We start from the raw sequence: 12,652 nt of genomic DNA on the forward strand, positions 1-12,652 counted from the left end.
CTTGTTGGACGCTAAGATTGCTTTCCCAGGGATTGTATTCTCTTTAAAAATTTTTGTTTCTGAATATATACCAACAAAGACAAAACAGGAAAGGAGAAAACAGGATATGAAAACTGTCAAGGCATTTTTGGAAGAAGAGATATCAGAGGCAAGATAATTCATTTTTAAAAGAGAATAAAGAATGAAGTATTTGCAGGGGGATGAAATGAGAATCAAACTGATTTGTCTTAGCCCCGGGAAGGACTAGGAAGTTAGGGCACCAAAATACTGGGGGGAAGCAAGGAAGACAGTTGACAGTCAAGTAAATGAAACAGAAACTGTGTCCTCAATTCTACAATTCATTCCCCTACCCCACGCCCACCTCCACTAGGAGATCCCTGCTCCTCCACCACTACCAACCATAAACAAAAACCGAAAAGGGTCTGTACTTCAGGACTGCAGGCACAGTGAAGGGCAGAGGTAGGCGCTGGGCTGAAAAGGGAAGAATAAATTCTGCATATTGAGCTGAAACACCCTCACTCTAAGCTCTCTTTCCAATCCAGGCTCTTCGAACTTGCCAGGTGTAGCTGACTAGCTACGTCTGTAAAAGCTAGGTGGCTCCACAAGAAAAAGACAAACCAAAAAACACAACAACAAAACATACCCAAACTACTAACACTCCCTGAAAACAGCAGAGCATGTGTTCTAGTCCTTTATATAGGAAGTCCACACTAACAGGCCCTGCTTGTTTTTTAACTGGCTTAAAAAATTGAGACATAATTCACATACCATAAAGTTCACCCTTGTAAAGTGTACAATTCAGTGTGGTTTTAGTATATTCACAAAGTTGTGTGACTACCACCAATTCCAGAATATTTTCATCAAAAACTCCTCCCCTCCAACCAAAAAAATTCTCCATACTCACTAAGTCACTCCTCATTCTTCCCTCCTCCCAGTTCTTGGTAACCACAAATCTACTCTGTTTCTATGAGTTGCTTAATGCGGACAGTTCTTATGAATGGAAGCATACAATATGTGGCCTTTAGTGTTTGGCTTATTTCACTTGGCATGTTTTCAGGCATGTTTTGGCATTTATCAGTACTTAAATCCTTTCCCTTTTTACGGTCAAATAATATTGTTACGTATTTATCACATTTTATTTATCAATTCATCAGTTGATGGACATTTGGGTTGTTCCCATGTTTTTGGCTATTATGAATAATGCTATTAATATTCATGTACACGTTTTAGTGTGGACATATGTGTTTTCAGTTCTCTTGGGTATATACTCAGGACTGGAATTTAACTTTTGGGGGGAACTGCCAGACTATTCCAATGCTGCTGCACCATTTTACATTCCCAGCAACATATGAGGGTTGCAATTTCTCACCAACACTTGTTTTTTGGTCCATGTGTTTTATTATAGCTATCCTGTGGGTGTGAAATATAATCTCACTGTGGTTCTGATTTGCATTTTCCTAACTAATGGCTGTGACCATTGTGTCACGTGCTTATGTGGTCCATTTGTATATCCTCTTTGGAGAAATATCTATTCAAATGCCCATTTTAAAACCAGGTTGTGTTGTCTCTTACCAGATACACTTTCTCCCATTCTGTGGGTTGTCTTTTCACTTTATGATAGTGTCCTTTGAAGCACAAGTTTTTAATTTTGATAAAGTCTAATTTATCTATTGTTTTCTTTTGTAACACTTGTGATTGTGTTATATCTAAGAAATCAGTCTAATTTGAGGCCATGAATATTTCTGCCTGTATTTTTTCTTAAGAGTTTTATAGTTTTATTTCTTATATTTAAATCTTCTATCTATTTTGAGCTAAGTTCTCTAACAAGGTGAGAGGCAGGGTCCAACTTCATTCTTTTGAATGCAGATACACAATTTTCCTAACACCATTTTTTGAAAAGATTACTCTTTACCTCAGTGAATTGTCTTGGCATTCTTGCTGAAAATCTACCTTACTTTTTAATATGAAAGAAAATCCAAGCATCACTAGACACTTGAGAACATATCCAATATAAAAGAAGGGATCAAAACAAATGATCCCAATTAAAAAAACCTATGAAGAAACAATGACTTTTTTTTCCCTGAACCAAATGAACAAATTATAAGTTATGAAACTTAATATAATTTCATCATATTAACAAATCTAAGGAGATAAGAGTTCAAGAATTATCTTCTACTCAATGAAATAAAGAAAACATAAATCTTCTTTAAACATGATTAAAAGGTTTTTTAATCATCAGCAAAAGTGATAGCTTTTATATCTTCTAATTTTTGTGACTTTTCTTTATCTCACCTAATTGCATTGGCCAATTCCCCAGAACAATGGTTAAATAACAGCAGTGATAGCGGCATCCTGTCTTGTTCCTGACTTTGGTGTGAATGCTTCTATGTATCTTCCTTAAGTATAAAGCTAGCTTTTGGTACCAGCTATATATATCATGTTAAAGAAAACATCCATTTATTTCTATTTTACTGAGCATTTATTTGATAGCATTTATAAAAACTGTAAATGCACATTCTACATGGAAATACACATGTATGTGAAATGCTGTATTTAAAAGGTGACATAGCCATTCATACTTTGGAATTCTATGGAGGAAGTTCTTTTATGTCCTGATAAGGAAAGCTCACCCAGATAGGCTTGTTATATGAAAAAGCAGGATGCAGTGTTTTTTATTCCTGTGAACCTGTAGCAAAAGAAGTGTTTATTTTACCATCTCCTAATGGCTTCTCATTCTAATTTTGTAAGTGTTTTTCCTCAAGGAAAACATGCATATGTTTTATGGCAATTCAGCTAAAGCAATATTCTGTCTCTATAGCATTCACATCTTTAAAAAATATCTTTTAATTTCATTAGTAGCTAATGTTTCGCTGGCCTTGAAAACTATAAAATTTTCAAAGAATGTAATTTTTAAAACTATATTAGAGCTTTAGGATGCTTTCCAAAGGAAGGAAAGCAGATAAATTATCACCTGATCTATTTAATTTTAAGAATCAATCAATTTGATTGTAGCTATCAACAATGATGGTGAAAAATGGCTAAAGGGCCATTGGTGATAAAGAACAACCTTCACTTGGAAATATGGTCAGTTTGTTAAAGAAGGTTGGGAGCCAATTTAACTAGTGTTGTACTTCTGTGAACTATTTTGCTTAATTTCAAATTTTTGTGATAATCTTGAGCAACTGAGCAGTTAATCTGTTTTCTAAGAACAATTACTGTTTTTCTACCTGACTGCCCAAAAGATGTAGAACAAATGTATATAGCAATCTGCTGTTAGTGTCAAAAAAGGTGAAACAGGTGTTTGTACTTGTACTTGATTTTGCTTGTTCATAAGTAAAAAATTATCTGGAAGAAATAAGTTAAATACTCAGGGAAACATCTCAGAAAATGGGACAAGAGGATAAAAAAATTAGTAACAGAAGAGAAAAATTATGAAAATTATAAGATAATCCACAAGGCCCAACATCCAAACAAGGTGTAATGAAAGAGCATAAAATGTCCCCAAACTGAAAGACGTAACTGTTAAGCTGAGAATGCCCAAAGTATATCATCATAAAATTTCAGAATACAGGGATAAAAACCCAAATGCTTTCAAGAAGAATAAAATAAAATCACACACAATGGCTCAGAAATAAGAATGTCTCTGGACTTCTTGGCAGCAATAACTTCAAATTTCTGATAGAAAATTATTTCCAATTTGGTTTCAGATTCAGTTAAATTGTCAATCAACTATGAGAACAGAATAAAGACATCTCTATATATGCAAGGTCTCAAATTTCTCTCTCCTGGAACTCTTGGCTCAAGAAACAAAGGATATGCTCCACCAAAATGAGAGGGAAAAATCAAGAAAGAGAACAAAGACATGAGATCCAGGAAATAAACAACATAAGAAAAGGAGAGAGGCAAAAGGAAGTATTAGGTTGATTGCAGAGGCAGCTTTAAGACAGTAACTGTGCAGCAAGTCTAGAGAGCAACCAATCCAGGTTGGAACAGGATGGGAGACTTCAAGAGAGATCTCCAAGTCTCCAAGGGGGAGACTATGTGGAAATAAACCTGAGAGGTACTGAAAGAATTAGTGAGATGCACAAAACTGTTATAACAAATGAAAAAAGAATGGCAATTATTTCCTCTAGAAAAAGAGAAAAGTTTAAAGAAAAACACAGTAAAGAAAACAAGAGCAGGAAAAAATAAGTAAGAATATATTATCATTATAGCTATCAAGTTATCAAATACTGTTTAAACCAAAAATTGTGACACAGAGAGTGATAAGGTTCAGGATGTGGTAAAGAGTGTTCACGTGTGCTTAATTCTCAGCTACCATAACAAGAATTTAAGAAATTATATCTAAATATGGTAAAATAATAATGGCAGCATTAGCATGTTATTTAGAAATAGAAACAGCTAGAAGAGTTCCAAGCTTTCTCTGTGAAGAAGAAAAGAGGACTTATTTTTTTTTAAACTTTCAATATTATTTGCCTTTTAAAAGTAAATGCATATTAAAAAAAAGTGCATAATTACTTTGATTAAAAAAAAAGAAAGCTAGTATATATTGAGAATGTGCCAAACAGTGCTCTAAGCTCTTTACATTTATTAAATAATTTAGTCTTCACAACAAGCGTATAGAGTAGGTGCTATTTTATCCCTGTTTAAAATGAGGAAAAGACTAACTAAATAATTTACTCAAGGTCAAAGAGCTAGAAAGAGGCAAAGTCAAGATTTAAACCCAAACAATATAACTTCACAGCAGCAAATATTCTTAATAAAGTGTCACAATAGTCTACTAAATTGTCCTATCAAAAGGTGAAAATTTAAAACTGCTAGTTAAGACTGCATTTCACAATTAGTAGAATCCCATTGAAAATGCTACTTCTGTGATCTTTAGTCAAGAGCCCTCTGCTTGAATACTGAAGAAAGATTCTGCATTTCTGTAAAAAAATAAACTCAGACTTGTATTTTGTGTTCAAAGCAAGAAGCATCACTTCAATTAGGTTTTCTACCGTGGCATTTTCCCCCTCTTGTCCTTCTACCCTTAAACTAACAGTTGTCCTATGTTTATGCCTTTTTATTTTAAGCCACTCCTTTTTGGAGAAAAGGATATATTACATACAATAACAGTGTAAATGAAAGAAAAAGTTTCATATAAAATTTAAACTTGTTATATAAAAAAAGTAACCAATGGAAAATACATTTGCTAAGTGAATGACAAAAGGTTAATATTCTTAACTGAAGACTCATTCATATTAAAAAAACATAAACCAATTTTAAAAAGGCAAGACTAAGAACATAAAATTTACAAGAGCACATTCAGAAGGCTACTATTCAACCCTACTACTAACAAAGGACACAACTGAACTGTATGAGATACATGCTGTCTCCTCTATCTAACTGCTAAAGATTAAAAATAATTATAATATTGGCGACGTTGCACTGAGCCAAGCCTACTCACACAATGCTTATGGTAACATTAACTGATGTAGCCTTTCTGGAGAAGAATTTGACAGTATGTGTGAAAACATTCTTCCACTCATCTATCCAAGAAAATAATTTAAAATCCAACAATACTAGTAGTCAGTGAAATATCAGAATCAACTTATGTGCTCTAAAATATTCGTGGGGGGAGGGGATGCTTACAAATATTGAAAATAATACAGCTAAATAAAATGAAATTCTGTATTCATCAACAATCTTTTAATTAACACAGAACAATAAAAGCAGGATATAAAACTGTTTATAAGAAGACTTCAATTATGTGTCAGATAAATCCATAAACCTGAAGAAAAATCAATCAAATGTTAGCAGTAATGTTCTCTGATGACAATGTGTGCAATTTTTTTCTTCTTTGCAATTATTTTTATTATCCAAATTTTCTTCAGGAAACATGAAATAATTTTACAGATGGAAAAACCAAAGTGTGTGTGTAGAGTAGTCTCACATACCTTGGTGGCTGTTACTGACGTAGCCAAGTTTGTTGTTTTGGAAGAGGATCCATTAGAACTTGCTGGTGGTGTCTGAGCCACTACAGATTTACTGTTTGCACTGTTTGTTCCATTAGCAGCACTGGCAGAGTGGGAGAAAGTAAATTTGAAGCCACCAGAAGATGTCCTTTTGGGAAGATTTTCCTTGTCTTCACTTTCTTTTGCTAAAGCAAATGTAAAAATTTGAATCTTTATCAATAAATATTGCTAAATCTGAAAAGAACAATAATTTAAAAACTTATAAAACACTGCCTTTGCATAAGAGCTAAAAGGGTAGAACATGATGTGTACAGTGGTAACTCCTTAGTAGCTGGAGTCTTAAAAAATCTCAGGATTAGAAAGGACCTTAAGAGTCATATATCAGATGTAGCCTTCCCATGCTAGGATTCCACACTGCTATCACCAGGACTCTTCCAAGGACTCATCAGCTGTCTAATTCTTCCTTTTATTGTCTCTCTGCAGCTTCCACTTACTAACTCGGTACTTCCATACTCCTTGTGAAAACCTAATAATCTCTCCCACAAGTCAATCTTTCAAATGCCTAAAGAAAATGATTATGATCATGTCTATCAGCCATTATTTTCTGAATATGCCAGGTTCCTTTAATTATTTCCTTTATGACATGGGTGTCTACTATCCTTTAATATCTGGCTGCTCCTATTTTTGTATATGACTCTTAACTGGATGCAGTACTTCAAGTATGGCCTCACTGCCTCTTTACTGTAATGAGTAAAGGTAGAAGAATTTGGCTACCAAAAGGTACCTATTCCCTAGGAAATTTTAATAGGCAAGTTGCTCCCTCAGGCTGAAGCAAATAGAACTTATGACATCAATGAGTGGAAAATAAGTGAGGCTGGGAACAACAGTTTCAGGGATAATGTAACAAGAAATAAATGAAACACTATCTAATGAGAAATACCTTTAAAAATCCTCACATTCAAAATCACAAACTTACATAAAGTCTAGGAAATGCTTTTGCCTTTCAAGAGATGTTTTTATGAGACATTTAAATGATGTATGCAGGACAGTACTCCAATAATGGTGATTTCTCAGGCCATAGAATTAAAGTGATTAGTTCTTTTGAAAAATACCAGTAAGACCTTAGTTCCACAAACAAGATAAACATATTTGAAAGACATGAATTTTATCTTTACTTATCCTCTCTTGATTTTATCTTTCTGAAACTTTTATAATAATTTAAAAAAATTTTAAAGAGCAAATTTACTTTGAGACAAACGTTTCTTCAGCTGTAAATGATGAGTGCTCTAAAGTTTCTATGGATCTATATGATCTCTATTATTATTAGAGATTTGTATAGAAATAAAACCAAGACTGTTCACTGAAGACAAAGTATAAATAGAACATGCAATTTCTAAACAGCAAATGAAAATTATCACAAAGTGGCAAGTTTCAAGAAAAATATTTTAAACATGAAATGTTTTTAAAATCAGATTTAAAAAAAGTTCATGATTTTAAAAGGTTTTGATTCAGCATAAGCAGAAAATTCATGTCTTTCATATAAAGTATGATCACAACTTCACAAGCAAATGAATAATTTCTGTACTAAATAAGAGAACTAATCAAAAATTAAAAAACTGAATACCTTTTTTGGTCTCCATGAATTTTTCATAACTATCTGGAAAATCATCTTCTGGCTTAGATTTTTCCACTGGCGCCACAACTGTTTTTCCTTCCTCCTCTTCATCTTCATTAAACCACATTTCTTCATCCTCTTCCAAGGCTTTTGCATCTCTGCGAAATCTGTTACTACGTAATATAGATGGTACACTGTAAGAAATATATCACAAACATTGAGTAATGATTTCAACTTCCTGACCAGATTAAATCTGAGAATAAATATGTATAACCAAGAGGAACTGAAGTAATTTTAACTTAGTATAACATATCATAATCATCTCAGTTGTGATATAAAATGTAAGCAGGGAAAACTTCAAGGATGTCTGTGTACTAAACTAAAAATTTATTGAGTTATGATATAGAGCAGTAATTTTTCATATAAAAGATTCAGGGTAGTGAGAATATCCTACTCGCCTCACAATCCTGAACTAATGATGGAAAGAAAATTCCTGGGTAAATTTCATATGTAAGATCAAACCATACAAGATTTTAGACAGAACTTTATAGGCTATAAGTACAACATACTTAAAACAATACCTGTTCAGTTTCTGATTTTGTCTGTCTTTTTCTTGCTCATATTTAGTCTTCAATCCTTTGAATGTCTGAACATATTCAATCGATTCAAGTGCTTTATAAAAATTTTCAACTATATGTGCAGTAAGAGACTTGATATCTTCCTGTATAAGCACAAAATTTATATTTCAAATACAATACAATGCTTGTTAGAAGAAAAACTTAAACAAAAAACTTTAAAAAATATTTCCAAAGCTAATCAAAAAAAGGTTTTTTCTAAATCATCTTCCAAAAATAAATGTCTTAGTTTATGTATGAGCCAGGACTTCACAACAAACTTGGAAGAAAGGAGAAGCAATTCACTGAAGCCCTTCTGGGAGACTATAAAGAACATTTGAAAAGTAAATGGATTTAGTTTATGTCTCTTGTTTATTTTTGCATTTACATAACAGCACTTTACTATTTTCTTAAAATTTTTTTTTAAATTTTATTTATTTATTTTATTTAAAAAACTTAAAAAAAAAATGGAGATACTGGGGATTGAACCCGGGATCTCATGCAGGCTAAGCACACACTCAACCATTGAGCGTACCCTCCCCACCAACATTTTACTATTTAAAAAGCACTTTCACATACAATTTCACTTGATTCTTATAACAATTCTGTGACATAGGTTTTATTATATCTGTTTTACAAAGGAAAATTGAGGCTATGAGAGAGGATTGATGGTCTGATCAAGAGCACATTACTAGTCAGAAAGTAGATGTTGAAATTATATTTTCAACAAACAGTGAAAGGTATTAATTACTTAATGACTCCGTGTTTAACCATCAAAATGGGATAAGCCTTACCTAAAAAATAATCATAGATTCCTCTGACTATATCACACATACATATCTGATAAAACAACTAGAATTCTTCCTATTTCAGCAGTTCTCTAATTGTATAAATTTTTGTGAAATAAATCAATAGTCATATCCTCTATATTCCAAGTGATCACTGCAAATGCATGGGTGCAAAGCAGGCTCATTATTAAAAGTAATTAAGGTGTGATTCAGGACTTCAATACTAGTAATAAGTATACAAGCCACTTCTTTAAAAGATAAACCATAATCTAATTGCTTAAAGATTTTTAAGTCTTTAGTTCCCCTGGACATGTCTATCAAAAAATATGCAAAGAAAAATCAGAAACCTAGGTAAAATGGTTCTGTGTTATATACTGAAACAAAAAGATAAGCTTTGGGATTCAATTACATTTATCAAGCACTCAAAATTATTTTCAAAAAATATATTCAACCATAGGAACAGGAATGGGGTTGTGAACCCTACAATTCATTATATCAGTATCTCACCAAAAATTTTAAAGGAAAAAATTTTTAAGTTAATTTCTAATTCATAGAACAGTACATTGTAAACCTGGGTTCAGATACCTGGTAAGGGCGTTAAGTTTGTTCATTTTTCTCTTAAGGCTAAAGACAATACCTCTAGCCTCTTCATCCATTTTGAAAACCATACTCTGGATAAGTGACTACTCTAAGAAAAACAATCTAATTGGCCAAATAATCTTTATATCAAAACAGTGTCATCAGTACAAATCTGATTTGTAAGAAACAAAACAAGAGAATGAATTTCTAGCTTTGACTTTCTTTTTTCAAGTTCCTTCTAACCATGTAGCCATTTCCCCCCCAGTGGAATCTTTCAGTATGTGGGAGAGGGTAAATTTATTGTACTGGTTCTTTGATTATCTGTCTTACCCCTTTATTCACATTGAGCTCTTTCCAGATTTCATTATGACAAATCTTTTGTTGCCCGAGACAGAGTTGCAATGTATCTTCAAGTCCTGACTATGCTCCTAATCAAATGTATATCCTTAAACAGGTCAGTTAATCACTCTGGGTATCTTAAGACCCTCGTCTATAAAATAAGGCAATTGCAGTAGTCCACCTAACTTCCTGGTCTCTTCCACTTAAAATTCCATGATGTCGTACCTTTCATGCATCTTATATATTAATGTCTACCAAGGGAATTATATAAACCTTTCTATTCATTTTTATCACTAACTCTACAATAGGTCACAGAGATCACATGCTTGATTGAAATATCTACATATGCTAAGTATCCTGAAACATTTGGCAAAAAAAAAGGAAATGAGAAAAATATAGAGTAAATGTGGTTTAAAACACTACACTGAATTTCACAACTAAAATTTTTTAAAATTGTAGTATAGCTGATTTACAGTTTAAAATATTTAAACATCACTAAACATATAATTATTTTAATTTACTAAAAATCTTTTAATATAAACTTACCACTCTTATAAATTCAAATAACTCAACAACAGCTGAATTCAATAGATTGTACCGAGTTCCATTATCCAGAAGAGCATTTATAACTGGCTCAAAAAGATTTCCCTTGGTGATGTAACGATTATAAAATTCATCTTTAAGGCCGATTATCCGCCTCATAAAACGAAGAGCACCTAATTAAACAATAAAGGGAATAAGTTAATAATCTTACTAGTATTAATTATTATACAGGTATTTTTACAAAAAGCAATGTATATGTTCTTCTAAAGTAAAAAGCAAAACTGCACTAAAAATAGTTGGGCTCTGAGAAAAACAGAGTTAGGGAAAGACCACTCAAACTTGTACAACTTATGCAGCAGAGAGCTAACAGAAGCCCCAGTAATTGGTAGGCAGACAGCTCCAAGGCAGAGGGATTAAAAAATATACAAAACCATACAATGCAAATGCTGGCAGTACTTAGAGTAGTGCTGATGGATGTGGAGACAATGCAGTGAAGGCAGCTCAAAATCAGAAGGGGACTGTCATTAAGGGGTCACAGGGATGGTGCAGCCTGCCAAGAGCCAAGACTGTCTTATCTCTCTGGGGGATGGGGTGGGAAAGGGAGTGGGGGGAACTTCCGAGGTAGATTTTTAAAGTTTTCTGAAAATACAGCCACAGGGGTTCCTGCTACCAGTATAACAGGAGAGCTAAAGGTTTTGTACTTTTCTGGTAAGAATATAGTTTCACTCCCACTATTCCAGTTCTCTCTGCCTTGGGAAAATCATCTGTGACCAAAACCACCTCCAGATTACAGTAACATCATTTCCTTGTTTACAAATTGCTTATGAGCTGTTTTGCCTTTGATAAACATGTACTACTATGACAGATCAGACTGTACTTGTAAAAGAAAGACAGAGTAACAGATAAGCAGCATAATTTGGCTTTTCACATTTTAGAAAACCGGAAAGAAATTTCCCTTTAACTAGTCTTTTCCCTAGCTAAATAAAGCTAAACAAATTTAGCAATTTTACTACGAAAACTTTTATGGAACAAAAATACCGTAATTTCAATCCCTTATTTTTATGTTTGTTGATCTTTTAATTTTTATTCTACAGACACCACTAGCCACATCTTTTAAAAACCAAGGTTTCTGATTTTGTAAGTCAGTTTCTCATTTCAACCCTCTGTTCACGGATGGAAGTCATTAAAAGAAGCTGTGCCTGTTCTAAATATTGTCTGAAAATAAAACAGAAATAGGCCACATAAGGTATAAATGTATGATAACGTAAAACTAAACAGGTGTGGACAGAAGTGATACACCTAAAACATCACCTCTTTTTAGGGCAGGACAAGAAATAGTTTACTTATGATTAAAAAGACTGAAGTATTGGCAAAGATCTGAGCAAACAAGCACTTTCATGTACTGCTGGTGAATGAAGTGACATGCACACAAAGCTACAGTTAAAACAGCACTGTTTATAATAATGGAAGTCTTGAAGCAATAAAAACATTTAAATACTGGAGATCTGTTCAATTATGATATATTCATATAACTAGAACTACTCTGCAGTCATTTCAAAAAGGACTTTTTACAGAAAGTCAGATAGAAAAACCTAGTACTAGAACTTCAATTGTTCCAAAATTGATATAAAAATTTAGTGTAAATCCAATCAGGATAAACTGGATAAAATTATTTTTAAGTGACTGTGGAAGAACAAATATCCAATGACCCAAGAAAATTATGAAAAAGAAAACTGAGTGGGTATTGAGCAGATATTAAATTTTACAACAGAGATACTATAATGGCATAAGAATAAACATTCCTATTTATTTCATTTAGTGAAATAAAGAAAAGATGGTTCAGAAATAAGACACAAGTATATATGGTAACTTACTGCATACCAAAAGTGATTATTTTAATTCAGTAAGGAAAATATAGTTTATTTAATAAGATGTTGGCACAATTGGCTATCCATCCAGAAGAAAGTAAAGCTTGATTCTCACTTCAAACCATATGCAAAAATAAATTTCAGATGTATTACAAATATAAATGTATAAAATAATGAAAATATTAGAAGAAAATTGAGGAGAATATTTGTATAACCTTAGGACATAAGTGTCTCTCCTAAACAAGACAGAAAACCCAAAAGCTGTAGAAGAAAGAAAGACATATAATACCACCATAAAGAATTTTCAAACAATTATATGGAAAAAAATAAAAGCAAAGACAAAAGACAAATG

General features: G+C 32.7%; 1 protein-coding gene across 4 annotated transcripts in view; it reads right to left on the reverse strand.

The window, feature by feature from the left end:
- Positions 1-12,652, reverse strand: part of PPP4R3B (protein phosphatase 4 regulatory subunit 3B) — a 51,269-nt gene that overhangs the window by 3,522 nt on the left and 35,095 nt on the right. For 2 of the 4 annotated variants that reach the window (XM_032497584.1, XM_006174460.3), the window contains exons 12-15: positions 10,436-10,605; positions 8,151-8,290; positions 7,579-7,763; positions 5,937-6,139 (exon numbers count right to left, since the gene is read on the reverse strand). In XM_032497584.1, coding sequence (XP_032353475.1) covers positions 5,937-6,139; positions 7,579-7,763; positions 8,151-8,290; positions 10,436-10,605 — 698 coding nt within the window. Of the gene's footprint in view, positions 1-5,936; positions 6,142-7,578; positions 7,764-8,150; positions 8,291-10,435; positions 10,606-12,652 lie in introns of those variants that run through there. The other 2 variants (XM_006174461.3, XM_032497583.1) reach the window with 2 other exon arrangements.

Source organism: Camelus ferus, chromosome 15 (genome assembly GCF_009834535.1).
Source record: "Camelus ferus isolate YT-003-E chromosome 15, BCGSAC_Cfer_1.0, whole genome shotgun sequence".
In the NCBI taxonomy this organism is placed as follows: Eukaryota; Metazoa; Chordata; class Mammalia; order Artiodactyla; family Camelidae; genus Camelus; species Camelus ferus.